Source organism: Fusarium oxysporum, chromosome IV, assembly GCF_013085055.1.
Source record: "Fusarium oxysporum Fo47 chromosome IV, complete sequence".
Lineage (NCBI taxonomy): Eukaryota > Fungi > Ascomycota > Sordariomycetes > Hypocreales > Nectriaceae > Fusarium > Fusarium oxysporum.
The window spans coordinates 823,420-844,269 of NC_072843.1; the positions used below are offsets into that span (position 1 = coordinate 823,420).

General features: G+C 48.5%; 8 protein-coding genes across 8 annotated transcripts; 4 read left to right on the top strand and 4 right to left on the bottom strand.

The window, feature by feature from the left end:
- Positions 1-72: 72 nt before the first annotated feature.
- FOBCDRAFT_180147 (P-loop containing nucleoside triphosphate hydrolase protein) lies at positions 73-2,578 on the top strand. The gene is made up of 2 exons (XM_031179883.3): positions 73-604; positions 659-2,578. Exons 1-2 carry the CDS (start codon positions 249-251, stop codon positions 2,340-2,342), a joined length of 2,040 nt encoding a protein of 679 aa, XP_031045770.2. The 5' UTR covers positions 73-248; the 3' UTR covers positions 2,343-2,578.
- On the bottom strand, positions 2,542-4,125 carry FOBCDRAFT_220018 (WD40-repeat-containing domain protein). Its single transcript, XM_031179881.3, has 3 exons — positions 3,717-4,125; positions 3,430-3,655; positions 2,542-3,377 (listed from the first exon to the last, which is right to left on the bottom strand). The coding sequence occupies exons 1-3, from the start codon at positions 3,887-3,889 to the stop codon at positions 2,730-2,732; spliced, it is 1,047 nt and encodes a 348-aa protein (XP_031045768.2). The 5' UTR covers positions 3,890-4,125; the 3' UTR covers positions 2,542-2,729.
- On the top strand, positions 4,124-5,773 carry FOBCDRAFT_220020 (uncharacterized protein). The gene is made up of 2 exons (XM_031179880.3): positions 4,124-4,883; positions 4,937-5,773. The coding sequence occupies exons 1-2, from the start codon at positions 4,299-4,301 to the stop codon at positions 5,636-5,638; spliced, it is 1,287 nt and encodes a 428-aa protein (XP_031045767.2). The 5' UTR covers positions 4,124-4,298; the 3' UTR covers positions 5,639-5,773.
- Positions 5,774-8,228: 2,455 nt separating this feature from the next.
- On the top strand, positions 8,229-9,267 carry FOBCDRAFT_27433 (dihydrofolate reductase-like domain-containing protein). Its single transcript, XM_031179879.3, has one exon. The coding sequence runs from the start codon at positions 8,324-8,326 to the stop codon at positions 9,119-9,121; it is 798 nt and encodes a 265-aa protein (XP_031045766.2). The 5' UTR covers positions 8,229-8,323; the 3' UTR covers positions 9,122-9,267.
- A 32-nt stretch (positions 9,268-9,299) lies between these two features.
- FOBCDRAFT_27425 (permease for cytosine/purines, uracil, thiamine, allantoin-domain-containing protein) lies at positions 9,300-11,274 on the bottom strand. Its single transcript, XM_054704125.2, has 4 exons — positions 10,859-11,274; positions 10,634-10,801; positions 10,173-10,574; positions 9,300-10,110 (listed from the first exon to the last, which is right to left on the bottom strand). The coding sequence occupies exons 1-4, from the start codon at positions 11,119-11,121 to the stop codon at positions 9,414-9,416; spliced, it is 1,530 nt and encodes a 509-aa protein (XP_054560100.1). The 5' UTR covers positions 11,122-11,274; the 3' UTR covers positions 9,300-9,413.
- Positions 11,275-12,800: 1,526 nt separating this feature from the next.
- Positions 12,801-15,513, bottom strand: FOBCDRAFT_238683 (cytochrome P450; the record flags this gene model as incomplete). Its single annotated transcript, XM_059610229.1, has 12 exons — positions 12,801-12,844; positions 13,375-13,535; positions 13,610-13,776; positions 13,861-13,928; positions 13,987-14,009; positions 14,072-14,238; positions 14,293-14,442; positions 14,528-14,643; positions 14,731-14,887; positions 14,951-14,984; positions 15,117-15,249; positions 15,309-15,513. The coding sequence occupies 12 exons, from the start codon at positions 15,511-15,513 to the stop codon at positions 12,801-12,803; spliced, it is 1,425 nt and encodes a 474-aa protein (XP_059464627.1).
- A 2,001-nt stretch (positions 15,514-17,514) lies between these two features.
- Positions 17,515-18,477, top strand: FOBCDRAFT_132461 (Ribokinase-like protein; the record flags this gene model as incomplete). The annotated part of the gene is made up of 1 exon (XM_054704127.1): positions 17,515-18,477. One exon carries the CDS (start codon positions 17,515-17,517, stop codon positions 18,475-18,477), a length of 963 nt encoding a protein of 320 aa, XP_054560102.1.
- Positions 18,478-18,577: 100 nt separating this feature from the next.
- FOBCDRAFT_238685 (uncharacterized protein) lies at positions 18,578-20,660 on the bottom strand (the record flags this gene model as incomplete). Its single annotated transcript, XM_059610230.1, has 4 exons — positions 18,578-19,574; positions 19,638-19,743; positions 19,796-20,107; positions 20,387-20,660. 4 exons carry the CDS (start codon positions 20,658-20,660, stop codon positions 18,578-18,580), a joined length of 1,689 nt encoding a protein of 562 aa, XP_059464628.1.
- Positions 20,661-20,850: the final 190 nt, after the last annotated feature.

A 20,850-nucleotide genomic window follows, 5' to 3' on the forward strand; every position in this document is an offset into this window, starting at 1 on the left:
AACCCAATCAGGGTAGAGCCTTGCCGCCAATTAGACGATAAGATAAGGTAGCGCTGTAAAAATTTCATTTTTCCCAAAAGTAGCAGCGCGCGACCCTTGGACGCCCGCCAATCTTCATCCAACTTAACCTTCTCTCATATCATCCTCTTTTTTTTCTCTTCCTTCAATTCTTGCTTCTGGGTTTGTAGTTTCTATCAATCGCAGAACCGGAATCTCAGCGTCAATTCTTGTCTTTAATACCCGGCATCATGTTTCGATCTAGCCTTAGGCGCTGTGCCACTCAGGCCAGGTCCGCCGCCACAGCTGCCCTCCTCACACAGACTCGAACTGCTTTGCCTGCCGTTCGCCGTCAAGTTTTGACAAGCCAGTCTTCTATCGCTGCCATCAGCCGAATTGCTTCCATCACACGCGCTTACAGCACCGAGGCTGTTGCTGAGCAGAATGAGTCTGCTCCTTCAGTTGAAGCTGAGCCTCAAGTACGCTTCGCCGATCTCCAGGGCATTCACCCCAACCTCCTCAAGCCCATCATCAACGACATGAAATACGATACCATGACACCTGTTCAGGCCAAGACCATCCAGCCTGCCCTCAAGGGTACTGACATGTGAGTTTTGGTACATGGAAAAAAAAAATTGTACACCGGCTAACATTTAATCAGCGTTGCTCAAGCCAAGACTGGTACTGGAAAGACTATTGCATTCCTTCTTCCTCTCCTGCAAAGAATGATTGAGGAAGACAGCACACTCGCCGACAGGACCGCCAGACGTCAAGCCCGATCTGATGATATCCGTGGAATTATTCTTTCTCCCACACGAGAGCTGGCCGAGCAAATCGCTGTTGAGGCTCGCCGATTGGTTGCACACACCGGTCTCGTCGTCCAGTGTGCTGTTGGTGGCACTGACAAGCGCAGCATGCTTCAACAGACTCGACGACAGGGCTGCCATCTTCTTGTCGCTACTCCTGGTCGTCTGAACGATCTTCTCCAGGACCCCGGCAGCGGCATTGATGCCCCCAACCTGGCTGCTCTGGTCTTGGATGAGGCCGACCGAATGCTCGATGTCGGCTTCGAGAGAGAGCTCAACGAAATCATCAAGTGCCTTCCCCGACCTGAAGAGAAGGTTCGCCAGACCATGCTCGTTTCTGCCACAATTCCCGACAGTGTCATCCGTCTGGCCCGCAACATGGTCAGAGCCAACGACTTCGAGTTTGTCCAAACCATCCCCGAGAACGAGTCTCTTACCCACGACAAGGTTCCTCAACATATCGTTCCCGTCTCCGGTTGGGCTCAGGTCTTCCCCTCACTTTTTGAGCTTCTGGAGCGTGAAGCCGCAAAGATTAGGGAAACCCCCGGTGCCATGCCCTTGAAGGCTATTGTCTACTTCAATACCACTGCTTTGGTTGAGTTGGCTGGCGAGCTGTTTTACCAGCAACGCCAGAATGCCAGGAACGACGGCAGCCCTTATTTCTCTTCCTTTGTCATGCAGTCAAAGCTGAGTCAAGTACAACGCCAAAGAGCTGCCGATAGATTCCGCGAGGCCAGAACCGGTGTCCTTCTTTCTTCTGATGTCACAGCCAGAGGAATGGATTTCCCTAACGTGACACACGTTATCCAGATCGATACTCCCCGGGAACGTGAGTCTTACATTCACCGCCTTGGACGAACTGGTCGACAGAACAAGGAGGGCCAAGGCTGGTTGATCATTCCCAACTCTTCCGTCCGTAACGCTCGAAAGATGCTTCAAGGTCTCCCCATTCAGCAGAACAGCTCTCTCACCAGCGCTGAGACCGACGTGGCAGGAGGCGAGACTACTCCTCACCACGAGAGCACCAAGGCTCTTTTTGGCACTGTGCCTCGTTCACTTCTCGCTACAGCCTATATGTCCATGTTCGGCATGGCCAATGACAAGGTGTCGATGGCCGAAGAGGTTAACGAATGGACACGTCTTGGCTGGGGATGGGAAAAGCCCCCATCTGTTTCCCATTCGTGGGCTCAGAAGTTGGGATTAGCCAATATCCGAGGCATGCAACTTTCGGAACCCGGCCAGCGATTTGGTGATCGATCTGGTGGACGCTCTGATGATCGATCCGATGGATTTTCACGCCGAGAAAGCAGCGATCCCTTTGATTCTATGGCAAGCAATGTCCGCCGGGATGACTTCGGACGTGGTAGATCTGGAGGTTTTGGCCGCGGAGGCTCAAGCGGTGGTCGCTCAGGAGGCTTTGGCGGCAGCCGCTCAGGCGGCTATGGTGGCAACCGTTCAGGAGGCTACGGTGGTGGCCGCGGTGACCGAAGCTCTGGTGGTGGCCGCTCAGGAGGCTACGGCGGACGCTCTTCATTCTAAGTGATGAAAGGTGCTCCGTGAAAATGGTGAAAATGTAATAACAAGACCAGATACCTATGACGGATGGGATGTGTATGACTTGTACTTCGATTGGGCATTTTTGTATTTTATACTAGTGTAAGATATGGGAAAAAGGGGTTTGGTTTATAGACATGTCTGCAGGCGTCACTGGTTATTCTCCACGACAACTCTACTTAGGAAATGATGATAATCTCAATAAGCGTCTTGCTTTGTGATCCTCTGGCTTAATGTGTGTAGTTATTCGACCAGAGAGTAGACTTGCATATTGACGAACTCAACTCATGGAATACATCCCAACGCCTAATATACCAAAGGTATTCGTAGATACGCTTACTCCAATCAACGCCAAACTAACAATGTTTAACATCATGGTATTCGTTGGCCCATCAGCATATTGGCATCCCACAATAACACTCTCTCGTCCCAGCCCACAGAAGCCACCCAACCGCCCATACCAAAAAGACACCAGTCTACTCCCGTGACAAACTCCGTATGACGATTCATGATTCCCATTTGACTTCCTATTGTCGGTCCCATTACCGGAGCTTGCTGCTGATTCGAACCGTCATTCCATAATCGAACTGTCATGTCGTAACTGGCACTTATGAGAGTGTCGCTCGAATGGGGACTCCACGATAGACGCCGCACAGCATATTCATGGCCTTGCATGATAGACAGTGGACCTCCGTTGGGGTTCCGTATGTCAAAAGTTCGTAGAACTCTGTCCACGCCACCTGTAGCTATCACCGTGTCCCGGTACTTATTCCAATCGTGGGTAAGAATCTCGGCAGGCGCAGAAGCTCCGGGTGATGGCTGCGGTCCAGAAGCGTGGACGGGTATCGTCGCCGTGAGGTGATACTTTGCCGAAGATGGAGTTCGGAGGTCGAAGATTCGGAGGTGGGAGTCGGAGGAGACGGCGGATATCAAGGCGGGGTTGGAGGGGCAGAACGATGTACTGTAAGTACAGTTTCCGATGGGCAGCGTCTTTATCGAGTGATTTCGCGTCGGCGACCACTATGAAATGTTAGAAATATAGCTTATGTATAAACGATGTAAGTTGGCGTACAATCTTGACTGTGCCGTCCCAGGAACTCGATAGGAATGTATCCTTGGTTATAGGGTTCCAACAGACAGAGAAGGTTTCTCGCTTATGTTCGTGAAAGTTCATAACCGGAAAGTCGTCAATTCCCAAGTCGAATAGTTTCAACGACCCATCGCCACATGCAACAATCAACTGGTTCTCGTTAATCTCAGACCAAGCCAAGTCGTACAGCGCATCGTTTGTATCGAAGCTGCGACGACGGAATTAGCTTCTAGTAACACTCCACAAGCCAGCAACGGGACGTCGCATACGTTTTCTCAACCTGTACACCCTGCGCCGTCAGAGCGAGCGCAAATACACGACCATTGCCTACAATGCCAAAGTTGGCAGATGCCGCAACGGCAATTCGCGAGTCGTAGTACGGGGAATACTTGACGGCGTAGGGATTGTACCCTTGGGTTCGGAATTCTAGCATTGCAGCCATGGCGCTCACAATTGGTCTTCAGAGACCGCGCGCATGTGTTAGCTGTGGTATTATGGTAGAGCAAAGAAAGCTACGGTGGACAAATGGGCTTGGGCTTGTTTGGATCACAGAGCTTCCCCTCGAAGCTATACTGACATGTGCCTCGGTTTCGGTAATCTCACAAGCCCGCGGGGCAGAGTGTCGCGTTTATGTGGCTAACCAGGTCATTCGTCATCAGCGGGGGTATGTGGTAACCGAAGTCATTTCAGTCACGTGGTTTCGTGTCTCAACATTTCGGAACTTTCGCGGTGTCGTGTCTCTAACCGCCCCTCATCACGTCTCCCAACCTGCGAAATGCAGGCGCATCTGTCAGAGAGTACTTTCAGTTACAGCGTTTAATTTATGCTATTGGATATACGGGGATCAAACTATGAAAGCTTTTTTGACTCGTCCCAAGCGGAAACCATCTCCAGAGCTTCAAAAGGAAATCGCAGAACCAGAAGAGTCAACCGAAGTCAAGTTGGCTTTGTTATCGTCTTTGCATCCTCAACTTGATCAGGAAACCCTACTAGACATCTTACTAGCGCATGATGGGTCCGTTTCTGAGGCATCGGCGTCGCTTCAAGTCCAGGCCCCAGTGAAGAAGGGCACTCGAGTTATTGGATACCAGCAGTCCTTGAAGCAATACGCAACCCCAAGTGACTCGACTTCCTTGGATACTACACCTAAAAAGAAGAAATTAAAGTCAAAAGCCGGAAGCACATTGCACCTATATGATCCGGAAGACGTGGCTGAACAAACTCCGTGCACGATTATACACAACTTCTTACCATCTGAAGAAGCCAACGAATTACTGCAAGAATTACTGGAAGAATCAAAATCCTTCGAGAAGATCACTTTCCAATTATTCGAGAACGTAGTATCAAGTCCCCATACGTCAAGCTTCTATGTCGAAAGCTACGACGAGATCGAGCGCCAGAAAACCGAGTACCACTACAACGGTGGTCGACTTACGGTAAATCTCTAAGTGATCGCTTCACCTCTCAGTCTTTGATTAATCATATACAGGATGTCCGGCGCATTACACCTCAGCTTATCAAGGTCAAGCCAAAAGTCCAAGAAGCTGTCAATTGCGAGATTCAGAAACGAATCAAGACTCGATACCCCGGCGGGAAAAAGTTGAAATATCAATCTCCCAAACTCTGGGTCCCAAACTCAGCATTTGTTAATGCCTATACCGGTCCACAGCAGAATGTCGGCTGGCATAGCGACCATCTCACATATCTTGGACCTCGCGCCGTCATCGGATCGATTTCACTAGGGGTTGCTCGCGAATTTCGTGTCAGGCGGATAATACCTAGGGACAGTGATACGAAAACAGTTCAAGAGCAAGATGCAGAAGGTCAAATATCAATACATCTTCCACATAATTCTCTTCTCGTGATGCATGCCGAGATGCAAGAAGAGTGGAAGCATAGCATCGCGCCGGCATTATCGATTGATCCACATCCTATCTCTGGCACGACGCGTATCAACATTACATACCGAGACTACAAGGCAAACCTACATCCACGGTTTACGCCCGAGTGTCGATGTGGACTGCCGTGCGTTCTAAGAGCTGTGACGAAGAAGAAGGAGAATTTTGGAAAATACTTTTGGATGTGTTATGCCAACTCCCCAGGGCAGGAGAACTGCGGATTCTTTCAGTGGGCTGAGTTTGATGATGACGGGAATCCCCTGTTTAGAAAAGGAGCTGGCACCAAGACTTAGGAATTCAATATATTCGTTTCAAATAACTTCCCAGCACCTGTTGCAGTTTTTATACAACGTCAGAACAAGAGCGTTCGCCTTTGACAGTTCTATGAATGAGTAAATTCTCTTCTTCGAAACCTTCTTCAGATATTGGTCTCAAAACACACGAGGATTTGTAACAAGTCAATCCACATAGGATCTGCATTCTTGTTTTACAGTTTTATCATCTTGAAGCCAGCACACGGATTAGTATTTTACTACGGAAGCTATACTATGGAAGCTGGACATTTGTGGTGTGTGGAAGAATATTTATTTTATCTTGCTGTGAACAAAATACATGCAGTAGGATTGGCTCAGCCGGTTCTCTTGATGCGCGCTTCTGAGAGTCCATGGTTGTGTACTAAGTTATTAATTTGGTATCTGGTATTCTGCAGTTATTGAAACATATCATCTTCCCAACGTCACGACCAGTTCCGTGCATTATTCCCACTATAGCATCTGATATTTACAGATAGAGTAGCGACATATGTCAATGTAGAGCATTCACAAGCTGGAAGCATTCAATACTCCCTTTATGTACCCACAGGAATATACTCAGGTAGATCTAGATACCTCCACTTGCTCGGCCTAAGAGGCAATGGTATAAAATGATGAGAGAATGCATACTCACTTGAAACACATAATGACTATTAGGTATTTACTCATGCCTTGGGTAGTCCAGGTTGGTAGGTCATCTACCACTGATGATTGCTCTACCTTGCTAAATTACCCTGAACAGCCAATTTGAAAAGTCTGATAGAAATTAGTGTAGATAAGTCAAGGCCTCTGAAAATTGGTGTTTCTTTTTTGTGTAACGCGATGGCGTTGCTTACCATTGGAGCTCCATGAAATGGGTGGTTACCACCTAGCAGCCCATTGACTTTGGGGGCGAGAGAATACCTATGGGCTGTTTCAATTGGACATGCCATTCTTTGAAATTCTTGACTTAGAATGCCCTTCTTTCCGATACGCTGTCGGTTCATCATGTTTCCGCCGAGTCCTGGTAACAATTTTCAGGGGTTTTGCGAGCAGCCGTACCACCAGTGCACCGCCAGATCAATAATGAGCTCAATGTTACGCCATTATGACCAGTAATCGCTAGCCTTTAATCTGTTTATTTTAATGAGTTTGCACGATGTTATCGTAAGGCTCCAGCTGCCGAGGACGTGCTCCCCCTATTTGACTCCTGACAAGTTTAATCCACAAATATTCATATGGCTTGCTTGAAACTATCCTTGATATGAACAAAGTATATAGATGAGGATACAGACCCGATCTGATTGTCTTAGATCTATTCGATCTGCCCCGCAACATCCGCAGATGCTCTTATTCATGTGACTTGGATTACCCAATTGCCCCATTCAGAGTCTTGGAAATCTAGCCTAATCGGCTATTATGATACCAGAAATAGCTACAACAAAAGTTAATATTAAATAGTTCAATACGGTAATCCATTTAGTGAAGACTGAATATCTTCTTCGTACTTGGGTGGAAAAAGAAGAATTTTGGACAACTTCGATTCAACCTTATATCCATCCATGTCTAGGTATTCGATGATCAGTTGAAACGGGTTCAGTCAATCAAAGAACAACCGGTATCGACTGCAGTCGCTGGAACTCAATAAAGTTCAACTTTAAGATAATTGTGAGGAAGCGTTATCCAGATTCCAGAGCTTCTGCTTACGATTCGATCATATGCCACTCCCTTTCCACAAGAAGGTGTCTTCTCTACTCGCTGAATATAGTGCTGCCACAGCTGAAAAGCATACGGGAATGCAAATAACGATTGTTTTGAGTCTGAAGCTGCTGGGATAAATTGTCAGTACCAGGTGGTTCATAAAGAGCTATTTCGAGCAATGGCAAGTTTGAATCTAAAACTAGGCTTCCTCAGATCTGTTTGAGTTACCATCTTTAGCAAATAGATCGACCTACCAGTCGCCAATGATCCAAATAGCCAGAAAACGAACTGTCTCACTTTGGAATACCATGGACGAAGCGGCACTCGCGCGTGGCAACAAGGCAGGATAAATGATCAGCATTCTTTACGGACTGTGGAAATTGCTTCATTAGAAAGAAAATCAAAAAATAAAATAAAATAAAAATTCATTGCAGACATCGTTCGCTATCCTATTGAAGCTTAAGAATTCCATACTGGACTTCAAGTTTATCGTAATAATCTCTATATTCATTGGGTGATTCAATTGCCAAGGGCCATGAATGGCATGTGGGTCGCCTGCTGCTGTCACATTCCCGCCAGCGGTTTCAGCCAGCCGCGGCCTGTATCCTTCCTTCCAATCAGGAAAGTCAATTTCAACTTCATCTCAACCAAAGTATTATCAAATTAATCCTTTTATCCGACAGCGACAACCGCGAAGTATCCTCTCCACGCCAAATCAATTGAGAAGATTGGAGCTCAAAGAACGATTAAATCAGATCTTCTCCATCTACTTGGCCACGTCACCCAGTCTCTTGTAGGAGTTGTCGGCGGCATATTGGAAGCTCCTATAACCTACAGAACGGCGCTACTAGGGCAAAAGTACCTGGCATCAAAGCTCTCTACCTATAAGGTACCTTACCTTCTGGCTTAGGTACCTATTAGGTATCTCTTCATCTTCGTATCCTGCTTGATCAGATCCTACCTTATCATCACGGGAAAGAACTCAAAATGTCGGAGCTCACCTTCCCCGCATCCTCAGCAGCTATGCTAGAGTCTAGACTTCCGCCTTCAACAACAGCGTCTGGAACGTCACGGCCGTTTGTGACACTCACATTTGCAACTTCACTTGATTCATCGCTTTCTCTGGCACCTGGCGTCCGCACTCGACTCTCCGGGCCCGACTCCAAAGCAATGACTCACTATCTTCGTTCACGACATGATGCTATTCTCATCGGCGTTTCTACACTCTTGGCCGATTCGCCTGCCCTAAATTGTCGTATCACTGGTGCTGCAAGCCAGCCTCGGCCCATTGTCATTGATCCTCATCTCCGATGGGCTCCTAGCAGCTCCGACAAAGTTCTAGAGGTTTCTCGCCTTGGTAATGGTTTAGCTCCCTTTGTCCTGACTGGTGTGTCTAGCCAGAACTTGCCTGCTGAGAACGTTGCACTACTCGAACAGCATGGCGGGAAGTATATCCATGTTCCGACTACACTAGGGCCCAATAAACGCATGCGCTTTGACTGGCATGATGTATTCAGAGCCTTGCATCACGCAGGCCTCTCCAGCGTCATGGTCGAGGGCGGCGGCCAAATTATCAACTCCTTGCTTGATCCTCAATATCACGAACTAGTTGACTCCGTTATTATTACTATTGCACCTACTTGGCTTGGCCAAGGAGGCGTTGTCGTGTCGCCAGATCGCCTTCAGGATCCAGCAGGTGTTCCAATTCCTGCTGCGCGGCTATCGAATGTCTCATGGCATCCTTTTGGTGAAGACGTTGTCTTGTGTGGCAGGCTGCACGCTTAGTGCCTAAAGTTAGGCTATATTTATATACAAGCCTCTGATTGAGTTTCAGTTATTCCTCTGCTCTTCTCAACATGTTTCTTGGAAACCGTCCTTGCTTACCTTGTCCTTCAACCCAAACTCCCATCTCTCCCTGTAATCCTGTACTATCATAATTTCTGCTGTCATTCACTGGCGCATTGGACTAAAATGCCACCGAGTATGATATGGATATCACGGCGGCAATGCCTTGGAGAAATTTCTGTTCCTCTTTCTTGAACATTGCCAAGCATGCAGGATTATAAGTGCATATGCCTCAAACATGACCCATCAACCTGACTTCCAAGGTCCGAAGCGGGTAGTAGGCAATCCCAGTGACCACGAAAGCTGATTCAAAGCCCAGGTCACCAATTCGCTCCCCAATGGACCCAGTGAACCACGGCGTGTCCATTGACGGGACCACCAACCCAATACTGACCAAAGATGCTCCGATGGCCGCAAGTCCAGTTGGAAGCCGTCGTACTTGATTCCATATCGCGGGGTCATAAGAATGGTAGTCCATGTTTCGAAAGACTATGAGTTCTTCGATGACAACGGCATCAAAGCATCCCGCCCAATAGCCAATCACAGACAGAAAGTTAACAAGGGACTCCTCCCATTTAGCAGCCGCATAGATCGACATTGGGATCATGATAGCCAGCGTTGCGACGATGAACAAGAAGCGTGGCACCTTGGCAAAGGCAGGAACAAGCATCTGCAAACATAAGGCGACTGAATAATTGGACAGCACCATGTTACCAACAACACTCAAAGCGAGGACGATAAGAACGAACTTGCCAAAACCTCCTGCTGGCGCGAGCATTTCAGCCATGACGCCGCCGATTCCGTAATTATCCCAAGCCGTTTGCCATGATTCGACATTGGGGAGAGCACCACCGATGGCAGCCCCAAGAATGAGCAGAGGCGTCGATGGGGTGATCAAGCCAAGATACACGTACGTAAAGATCTTGAGCCTGCGAATTGGGTGAGGGTTGTCAGCTTTGATTCTCACAATACAATATCGAGGAATCCTTACTTGGATGATTTGGGGTCGTGATAGACGGTGAAATCGGAGACAGTCCCGCCAAATGTCATGAAATATCCTGCCATGAGACTTCCATATCCTACGACACTTTTCACAGATGCCGGGTCATGGTCAGCCTGGTTCATCAGATGCTTCCCACCATAGCCGACGGCAATGACAATGGCAAGCAAGTTCGGTAACCACTGCCACCGTTGCCAGACGTGGACCGCTCGATATCCTAGGAACGCGAGACAAAAGCTGAGAGTGCAAACGATGCCGATGCCTACGTTTACACTTATGTTGGCCGTCTCATTCACAGCTGCGATGTCCTGTCCGCTCACGATCGATCCCACGAGCGTAAACCCTGTTACCGTTCCAGCGTTGAGATGGATGGGAATGATTCCAAGATAGAGCCTGGCAAATCGAAATGTCAGCAATCTACTTGCAATGATATTTGAACTCGAGAAACTCACCCGAAGGAATATCGAGCCTGTATCATTTGTCTCATTCCAGTCTTGCATCCCCCGATACTGATAACAGCGGGGGGAATGCATGTTACAATGTTGAAAAATATGATTATCAACGACACATCTCGCAACCCTAGTCCGTATACAGCCGTGCCGAGAGCACCAGTTGGCAACCTGAGATTTTATCAGCGTATGCGATCATCGGTAGGTTGGGTTATGCCACCAACTCACGGTAGAATACACAACAGACATGTGAAAAACACAGTGAAAAGGTTGCTGTGCTGCGTTTGGGTTCTTTGCTCTATGGGCACTGGCCGAACCCCGTTCTCCTCAACACCAGCGTTAAGCACTCCCCTATACCACCTCGAAACCACACCGGCCTTTGCGTTCCCAGCAGTCGAAACACTGGCACTTTCTCCATTTTCAGTATTGTTTCTGGAGTGTTCGGATAAATGGAGCCCATGGTTGGCTTCCAAATCCTTGAGCACTGCCATTGCGATGCTGATAATCAGTAGTGCAAAGCCTAAGGTTTGCTGGACGTGCAAAGAAGGATATAAGTCTCTGGTAAAGCTTAACTTGCTCTAGTATCATGATCTCATGTCAAACCCGACCTTAAGATAACGAAGAACAATGTGCCTCTTGCATGCGCCACTCGAACCTGTTTGCATCCTGCAGTCTACTCAATTCGACAGTCGTTCCACAATAGGCTCAATGATAGTCTCTAGACGCTGTGATCCTTTCCTTGCAGTTCCCCTGGTCACAGTCATCAGCCAATGATCTTGGGAAGCCAAGATTACACCATCACGGAGTGCAATCGGATGCGGAACCGGATTTTGCAACTTTGTTCCCAACTGATGTGTCACAATAAAGTGTGGCTTGCTGGGATATATGCTGGTGTCTAAGAGTTGGCTGCAGTGTGCTTGTTCTAAACAACACAACAGCCATGTTGTTTTCTGGGGCTGAACCGAACCAACTTGGCTGATACATCACTGTACTTAGGGCTGAGGTGCGGTGTGCTTCTCAGTTGGTTCGAGCGGCTAACCAGATAGACCCATGACAACGACTGGCTGCGGCATGTGCTGCTTGACACTCACATGCTCACCAAAGTCAACCACGAAGATTTCTCTGCTTGCATAAGGACAGGGACGGGGCCATCACCAAAATGGCCCGAAACCTTGACGATCATGATTCTGCTCTAATGCAGATGAAAGTGCGGCGCGGCGGCCCGTGTCCAAGGTCCAAGCTAAAGCATTGCGGGACTGTGATGAAACATGAACATCAAACGCTCACAAGAATCTTGATAGGTACAACATTACAATATGGGGTCATCGTCTTTCTTTTTCTTTATATACCTGAGACTCGTATGGAATGCCAATAATTGGATACAGAGCGGGTCAGCGTCTTTTGAATGCGGATCAAGGACAACTCTATCTCTGTCAAAAGCCCGCGGGCTTTTGACAGCAACCACTTCGGCTTCTCGGTACTGCACAATACAGTATGTTTATGCAGCTAGCGGGGATAGAGTGGAGATGTAGAATGTTTGCTTAATTCCTGTTACGTCGATGCAACATAATGCGAAAGAAGATGCAGCTTTCGCATCCTTCACCCAAATTTCATGACAAGGGCTGGTCCTAGAACACGCCATTTAGGCCGAAGTCCTGCCTTTCCATCGTAGTGATGGGTGAATCCTCAGTGAGGCATACCGATCGTCATTGCAAGGATTCTATTGAGGAGCCAAGCAAAGATGTCACATATCGCTGTTGTCTTGTTTCTTGGCTAGCTTGTTATCTCCATCCACTAAACATGTTGTTACCATAAACAGACATGGTCCTTTATAATAGTGTGGGAATAGGCCGTCAATGAGTAGTGCCTCTTACTGCACTAAGTCGACAAAGAGTCGTGACCGCAGAGCTGACTGAGAGACGTGTTACTGCCCTCGATAATCCTGCGCTTTGACTCGACTACCAACGAGCCGGGCTGAGGTAACACAGCACAACACAAGCGAACGACTCTGCCGAGATGCCCCACCTCGACAAGGGTCTTACAAGATTCCCTCAAAAGCCGATTGGGATCCTTCTTGAGCAACAGGGTCCTGTGGATCGGCTAAAATAAACTACCAGTCTTGAGGAAATCGCGTTAGCCAGGTGACCTCTGCGGCCTGCTTCAAGCATCCTCATTGCAGAGAATGGGTAAGGGTGAAGCAAGCCATGGGTACAGCTAATCCAATGGGAAGAGAGCCAGCATTATCACATCCTATAATGTGCTGAGCAAGGGAAAGTAAAGAGCAATTCCAAAAATGGCAAAAGTTTGCGACTTTGTTGGTGGCTATCAATAGACACAACCCAGCATCTACCTGTGTCATGTTGCAGTGAAAGAGTGTAATATCTGGACTTGTTTTCTGGTATCACTGAGCACATGAGTACCTGCCCTGTTTCCGTACAGCATGTGAGGATTGACCGGCCATCGCAAGACACACTGAGCATGACTTACTTGATATGATATACCTGATCCAACATGTTATAGTATTCTCTCCAAGCTGTTCAGCTGGTCGCTATTCCTAATCGCTCTTGACAAGTGCCTCAGCCTCGAGACTCCGCGGTTTGATGACACAGTCAAAGTGCTCGGGGTGACTTGCAGCAAATACCATCGTCAGCCATGTGTCAACCACATTATCAAATACCTATGTGCATGTTTCTAGTTTGGCAAGGGTACAAAGGTATCGAGGGGCAGTGGGGATAGCTAAAGACAGGGGGAGTCAACATACCAGGTTCCTCCATTGGTAAATCGGACTCGGGGCTCAATGGGCTTCCCGTCCGAAGACATCTTCTTACAAAACCGAAGTACGGACAGCATCGTTGCTACAGTGATCCAGACACTATTGTCGGCCAGAAACCGACCGACACAGACCCTAGTCGTGATTAGTTCGTTCTAGATTTCAAAAGTCGTGACCCGAGTCTCAGTTGGGGTTGGCCTGTCACGTACCGGCGCCCAAATCCAAAATTGCCAACAGGAAACGGTTCCCCAGCTTCATATCTGTCGGGGTTGAAATCGTGGGGGTTTTTGTAGACCCGCTCATCATGAGCCATAGCATAAGCGTTGGCATAGACCACAGTCCTGGTACTTATCAGATACCCTCCCCACCTTGTAACCTCATTATGATAGCAGCATCGTAAGAGAGTGTCTTACCCTGTAAATCGTCAGTCAACTTGCACAAGCAGCAGCGAGACTTTTACCTCAGATATACCTTTAGGAATGAGCATGCCCTTGTAGATATCATCGTGGAGCGACTTGTGTGGGATCCCTGCCGCGCATTAGTAGCCGTTGCAGGGTTTCTTCATTGTCAACCATGAACAACTCACCTAGAGGAGCCAGTGGCGACCAGCTTTGTGAAGATTCCTGTCAGTTTAAATTTCGTGTTAGTGATCGGTTAAACATCTCGCGTACCGATAAATCTCCTGGACAATATGTTCAATATAAACCAAAGCGGGCCGGTCTGAGAAGTCGGGAAGTCTATCAGTCCCAATCACCGCATCAAGCTCTTGCTGTGCCTTCTCCTGTATTTCCGGGTGAAGAACCATGTTGAGAACAAAGATTACACATGTAGCCCATGTCTGGAAGCCACGTTCTTAGCTTTCAAAAATCAACTGTTATGGAGATAGACTCACCGTATCTGCTCCTGCGATAAAAACCGCCCCTGCCGCCCCTTTGATATCATCAAGGGACCATTGTTGTTCTTGACCACGGAACTCCTTGTCCTTATACTCACGGAGGAGGTGATGTGCTAGAGATGTGTTTCTATGATGATCATCTCTGTGCTGCGAGAAGGAAGTCAGTTACATGGCAAGACGTGGCATAATTCTTGAGGTGTTTTCCTAAGTTGCCCACTACCCTTCAACTCACATATTCAGCTTGTGCAGCAGCGAATGGGACGTCGTGAAGCTTTTTGATAGCCCAGCGCCATTGTCGGGCGAATCGCAAAGACCAGTCGCGGACAATGCAGTCGGGGAGATAGCGAACTAGACTGGCTCATTAGTACAATCTTCTAGAGATTTCGGGTCCATCATGTGGATATCTTGTACCGAATGGAACTAGATCAACAATACTATAGGCAGGAACTCCGCCATTGCCAGTAGCATACATGGCATCGTTGGCGATTTGGATGTAGGGGTCATCGTCCTCGAGCACTTGGGTACCGTAGCTCACTTGCAGAACGATGGCAACCGCCAACCGGCGCAATGACGTCTCCCAAGTTTTAGGCTTCTTGAGTATATTTCAAATCGTTCGTCGGGCTTCTGTTATCTGCAGGTTGCGCCATTGGCGGACATTTGTGTTGCTGAACGAGGTCTGAAGTAGCTTTCTATGCATTTGCCAGCGTTCTCCAAATGGAAGAAAAGTCAGAGTCTTTCCCCATCCCATGCTATCAAACACCCATATTAGCAAAGCATTCGGACCCCGTTTTGTTCTAGATAGTAGCAGAGGGTTAGCTTACATTTTCAGTAGCGTAAATCTGGGTCGGTCACAAAAATTGGCGCCTTTCTTGTCCAAGATATCCCTAGCCACATCTGCGCTATTGAGCACGACTGTAGACCGACCCAGGGATCTGACATGTATGATATCTGAATCTGTTGAAGGCAATGTCAGAGGGAAGATATTCGTCTGTATGTACAGAGGTCAAACTCACTGTATTCTTTCGACCATTTCGCATATACTGCTGCAGCATTCTCCTTGGGTATGACACGGGAATGGCCCAGAAGAAACTCGGAAGGCGGACCAGGTGGTAGGGGCAGCGTAGGTCGAGAGCGCCAACGGGCCCATGCAAGCAGTAAAATAGTGGCAATGGCAAGCGTCAGCCCGGATAGGGCTTGAGATGGGTAGTGCTCTATCATGACTCGAGCTTTGCGAAAGTGAGATCAAGTTTGAGTCACTTTAAGTGAAAGAGACGACAACTACTTGGGAGAGTTGAGGTTATAATTGTAACGAACAAGCCAGGGAAGGAAGCAGATGCTCAGCTACAGAACAGGCAATTACCTCAAGTTGCTTCACCGAATCACGAACGACATCACCTCAGGCATATTCCCAACAGGGACAGAGCAACCAACTATGAACCATCCACATCGAATAACCTCCATCCAACGTTCCTTCCTTGCATCTCTCAGGTTCCGCCCATAATTGACCCATCAGGTCGCTGAAGATTAAGGTAGCACCTTAAGGCGGGTAACTAAGAACTTAGTAAGTGAACCAAGGATGAATGGGTAACTGCCCTAAGTCTCTCAATTTGGGTATTGAAAGCAAACAAACCCGAATTCTTTGTAACTACAAGGTACTTACCCAGTACTCAAAGTGAGAAAGGAACCTAATGCTTTGGAAAGTGTGACATCCTCCAAAAGCAGGCGCTGTTGTTTGCTTTCTGATGTATCATTGTTGAGACCAATGGAAATGCAACGGTCGAGTAGGCATTGGAGGAGAGAACAAGAAGCTTCTGGTTCCCGGTGATATACAAACTGATCTTCTTTTCCGTCACCACCTCCCCATGTGCATCTTTTGACCCTGGTTGCATAAGATAAAGAATTACTAGAGCTGTGGTCTTCGCACTACCCACCAGTTTCCAAAAAAGGACTTGGCTGTCATGTCAATACAGAAGAGGTTTTAGCCGATAATATGATGCAGTTTGTGGATAAGTCATTTAGCCTAAGGAATATCAGCTTCATCCTCCAATACCAGCTCATATGATGCAAATGTTTGCCTTGTTGTCTCGGTTGTTGTCACATTCCGTATGCAGCAAGACACTTCCCATGATGCAATTGGCTACTTTTGTTCCCTCTACAAACCTCGGTTCCGTTCATTCGGGCCCATATCCTGGCTGCGTTACCTCGTTACGCGAAAGTCAAAGCATCCGCCATGAGCTCCAACTCCTGGGAAACTGAGCGCACCATCTCGTTTACTAAACAAAAAAACAAACTCGAGAAGGGTCCGCTAAGCTAGCACTTAACCTGCTTCTAAGCTAAGGATTTAGTTGCCGCAGCTGTACAAGGTCGTCGTCGAACTGATTCATGTGCTGATTTAGCTACGGATCGGCGGCTCAGAAACAGAGGATGGGCGAGACAATGTGGTTCAATACCGACGCTAAAGTGAGGAGCCGGCACTTGTCTTGTCATAACTGTCTTTGGTCTGGTCTGTTGCACATGTACCGAGAATCAGGCCTAGGTTCAATAGTGCCTTTGGACACTCAGTAAGGGTACATGTGCAGCTCATGATGCTCCACGAGACGGAATTGTCTTTGCTGATGATGGCCGAAACAGAATACGGTCCTAGGGATGTGATTGGAAGAAACAGTTCCTTCTCAATTTAAAACACATTCCATCGTAGCTGCCCCATCTATAAACGAAGGCTTTATTAGGGACAAGGAAGGCAGGACAAAACAACCCCACACCAAACTTGATAACTTTCACCTTCCACTTGCACATGCCCCCAGCTCTCTAACCCTCCTCGGGCAGGCGGGATCCATCTTTTCCACATGACTCGGGTATCGACAATAGCAACTCAAGTTGACAACTTCTTCACCGCAAACTGAACGTGTCAATATTGTGAACAAATCATCTAAAGTTTGCGGCGTTACCAACGAATCCTTGTGCGCAAACGCCGAGAAAAGCAAATAAACAGACTTGTTTCAATCATTGCTTTTGCGCTCGGCCTCTCTCTGACGCTACAGACACGCGGGCCATCGGCTTTCGGCTGTTGCTACTCACCCCTGACGTGACAATTCAACTACGGAGTACGGATACTACATCCTCAACTACACACAGACAGCATCATATTGCGAAAGGAACACCAGCCTCGATTCAGCCGCAATAACCCGTTCAGCAAATCTCTTCCAACCCACCTCTACGATGGCTTCTCACGCTAGAACTCCACACATCACCATCCTGGGCTCTCTCAACATGGATCTCGTTTCCTATGTCCCACATCATCCCCTTCCTGGTGAAACCCTCACCTCAAACAATTTCAACACTTCGCCAGGCGGTAAGGGCGCTAATCAAGCTGTTGCTTGTGGCAAGCTCTCTCGAGACTCGGACCTGTCCAATCCTTCGGCTGTCGTCTCTATGGTGGGTGCTGTTGGCGCCGATCCTTATGGCACCCTCCTGCTTGACAGCCTTCGCTCCTTTGGCGTTGCTGTCGATTCTGTAGCCATCCGCCAAGACCAGAAGTCTGGCCTAGCTATCATCATTGTGGATGAGCCCTCTGGCCAGAACCGTATTATCTTGTCTCCTGAAGCCAATCACTCTCTTCGGCCTGCTGAGTTTGAGACCCTCCCTGGCCCCCGTCCTGACCTTCTGATCATGCAGCTCGAAATACCTTTCGATACTGTCATGCAAGCTTTGAAAGCTGCCAAAAAGGATGGTGTTCCTGTCCTTCTCAACCCAGCACCGGCTCAGCCCTTGCCTATGGATGCCTACGATGGGCTGGCCCATCTCGTTGTTAATGAGACCGAGGCCGCCATTCTTGCAGATTGTGCTGAGTCTGAGCTTGATGACCTTCAAGGCTTGGACCGCATTGGCCGTGTCTTCATTGATCGCGGAGTCCACAATGTCATCATCACCCTTGGAGGCCGTGGTGTCTATTTCGTCAATAAACAAGGCCAGAGCGCATTGCTTCCGGCGACTAAGACGACCGTAGTGGACACCACAGCCGCGGGTGATACCTTTGTTGGTTCTTACGCCCTGGCCGTTGTAGCCGCCAAAGATGGCCAATTTAATATTGAAGCAGCTGTCGCGGCAGCTAATCGAGCAGCTGCCTTGACTGTTGCGCGAAAGGGTGCTCAGATTTCTATCCCCTGGAAAGACGAACTTTAGACAAGGTAGCAATACCGCTTTCTTCGTAGACAATCCAACAAAAGCATTCGAATCTCACTACGTGTTCGGTTTCTCCATTTCGTCTACTACCTGGGTCAGTCTAGAACCATGCCGCCCATCCCCATCTGCTCGCATCCTTTTTGCCTCTGCTACGTGCTGGCGATGCTGCTCGGGGCTCCTCCACTTCCCGCTCCCTTGTCGTTATGGACAAACCCGCCATCAAAGGGAATAAGCCCCTGAGGGTGTCAGCGCCGAGTGACCGCCTCTTCCACAACGTGCTGCTGTCAGATTTGCCAGAAAAGGTTCTTCGGTTTCGGGTAGCAGGAATATCACTTCCATCTCGGGTGTGTTCTTCTTTCGGTCGTGTATGGGCCGAATTGTTCACCCCCGCGCCCGTAATGCTTCTCGGCCCTGGCAGACCTTCACGACTCTGCCTCGACAAGTAGCTTGATGCATAGCTACCACATCTGGATGACCCTTGTCTCAATCTCTGATGAGATTGAGAGTGCGTTTCTCTATCATCGAGATCGCCCTCGGTACAGCCTCGTTGAAGGCTTGCCTTTCTGAGAGGAATCCGAGGCGTAGGGCTATGATTCCAAGCGGGCTTGACATGTGTGCTATAACCAGTTTTTTCTGAATGCTTCTGTTGCAAACAGTACGTTTGCTCTGAATCCTTGGAGCCGTATTTTGCTGCAGCAACTTGTGCCATTACCTTCCTGGCGTTCGTGGCCCCCCAGTGTCTCTCTACCAGTGGCAATAGTGGGTTGGATCTTGAAACCGGAGGAGGAGACCAAAGCGACATGGCATTGTGGAGTTTCACGGAGGCTGTGGCTACCGTCTCAATCTTGCTGTGCATGCTGAACATGTCGTCCTCCACAATTCCCATATCTTGACACATGGGAAACGCCGAATTTCGATATGACAGCCGCACGGTCATGTAGCTCACTGTAGAATCACCCAACTCCTCCTTAAGCGCTTCTATCAGGTCGTCCGATTCTAACCGTGAAGACTTCTGTCTGCATCGCCGCATACCCTTTGAGACACGGACCTGCACTTGAGCTAGAAGAAAGATGCTTGATCCGGGGTCCAAGCGGTGACTATTCCCGTGAATCAGCGTGCGCCTTGGCCAGTATGGCAATCTCGTTCGTTTGTGTACTTACATAGGAAAGGGCTGTTCCTGAAGAATGCGAATAACCGAGGATTCTTCCGTTGGCAGAATTTGGACGTCCAAATCATTGAGACCACCATCATCGTCAATATCCCCTGCTATGTATGCCGTCAGTACCTGTTTGTTCAAGGAAGGGGCCTTCATGCGTACTCTCTTGGTCACGTTGCGTCAAGCCAGCAAGATCCGTGAACAGAGCTGGCCGCTCCTGACAGGCCCCTGGTTGACATTTCATCGCACTTTCAGACCAACGTCTGACTGAGACCTCGATAGCCACCCAAAATCTATGGCAACCTTCTTCGATGGCGGTGGCCTCGGGTGTGATGGTAATCTGTGGTGTTGACCAACGTTCTAGCCTCGGCCAAGGCAGTGTCTTGAAGGACTCGGTCAGTGCCACAGGTGGACTTCTTCTGAATAGTGGTGACTCCTCTTCTCGGCTTGTTGCATGAGGCGCCAGCGGTAACTCTGCATTGGACATAAAAGCCCTGTCATATATATTGGTCAGAGGTGGGCGGACCTTGACTGGACGCCGCAGATCATACGCCCCAGGCAATTCACTTGATGTCGAGGTGGAAAACGGGTGGCCTTGTCCCAATTGGCCCCCGGGCTGTGGGCGCGTCTGTCTCGTCTTCCTGACTGATAGCTGGGGTGAGGGCGTGACCCCCAAGCGTAGGGGTGGACTACCATCACTCTGCACCTAGCATTTGGCTTCGCGCAAGGTTCGACTGCCTTGTTCTCCCATACCCGGGTCATCATGTGGCCATCTTGAGTTTTCTTTGTCTGCATCTGCTTGTCCTGGGTTGATCTTGCGCCTCTTGGCGACTGTAAGAGACCCGTCCCCTTGAATTGACCGCCTGTGTTTAGAGCTATCTTGGTTAGATTGATTTGCCGTATGCCGCTTATACATGTTCTCGTTAGCTTTCACAATTCTCAAAGGACTCGGCTTTTCGTAGACAAAGCTGGGATCAGAGGCGCAAGTGCCCCAGTAGGGCAGATCTTCGTCATTTGGGTTCGACATCGTGATGTATATTGTAATGGCGGATGAGACTGGTCCTTCACGATAAAGTGTAACTCTGGTTCTTTTAAGTAGTGAAATGGAATCGGTGGGCCTTTTATTTGGGCCTTTGCGAGTTTCCTATAGTTTATGGTCAACGATGGTGACTGTTTCGTTCTGGTCAAGGAACTTATACGATGCGGTAAGTAATGTA

What these genes read in the sequence shown, in the direction of transcription:
- FOBCDRAFT_180147 (XM_031179883.3), top strand. Translation starts at nt 249, where the DNA reads ATGTTTCGATCTAGCCTTAGGCGCTGTGCCACTCAGGCCAGGTCCGCC. An exon ending in GCCCTCAAGGGTACTGACAT is followed by an intron (nt 605 to 658) that starts GTGAGTTTTGGT and finishes ACATTTAATCAG; the next exon opens with CGTTGCTCAAGCCAAGACTG.
- FOBCDRAFT_220018 (XM_031179881.3), bottom strand. Translation starts at nt 3,889, where the DNA reads ATGGCTGCAATGCTAGAATTCCGAACCCAAGGGTACAATCCCTACGCC. An exon ending in GGTGTACAGGTTGAGAAAAC is followed by an intron (nt 3,656 to 3,716) that starts GTATGCGACGTC and finishes CCGTCGTCGCAG; the next exon opens with CTTCGATACAAACGATGCGC. An exon ending in GGGACGGCACAGTCAAGATT is followed by an intron (nt 3,378 to 3,429) that starts GTACGCCAACTT and finishes AACATTTCATAG; the next exon opens with TGGTCGCCGACGCGAAATCA.
- FOBCDRAFT_220020 (XM_031179880.3), top strand. Translation starts at nt 4,299, where the DNA reads ATGAAAGCTTTTTTGACTCGTCCCAAGCGGAAACCATCTCCAGAGCTT. An exon ending in ACAACGGTGGTCGACTTACG is followed by an intron (nt 4,884 to 4,936) that starts GTAAATCTCTAA and finishes AATCATATACAG; the next exon opens with GATGTCCGGCGCATTACACC.
- FOBCDRAFT_27433 (XM_031179879.3), top strand. Translation starts at nt 8,324, where the DNA reads ATGTCGGAGCTCACCTTCCCCGCATCCTCAGCAGCTATGCTAGAGTCT.
- FOBCDRAFT_27425 (XM_054704125.2), bottom strand. Translation starts at nt 11,121, where the DNA reads ATGGCAGTGCTCAAGGATTTGGAAGCCAACCATGGGCTCCATTTATCC. An exon ending in TGTCTGTTGTGTATTCTACC is followed by an intron (nt 10,802 to 10,858) that starts GTGAGTTGGTGG and finishes ATAAAATCTCAG; the next exon opens with GTTGCCAACTGGTGCTCTCG. An exon ending in CAGGCTCGATATTCCTTCGG is followed by an intron (nt 10,575 to 10,633) that starts GTGAGTTTCTCG and finishes TCGATTTGCCAG; the next exon opens with GCTCTATCTTGGAATCATTC.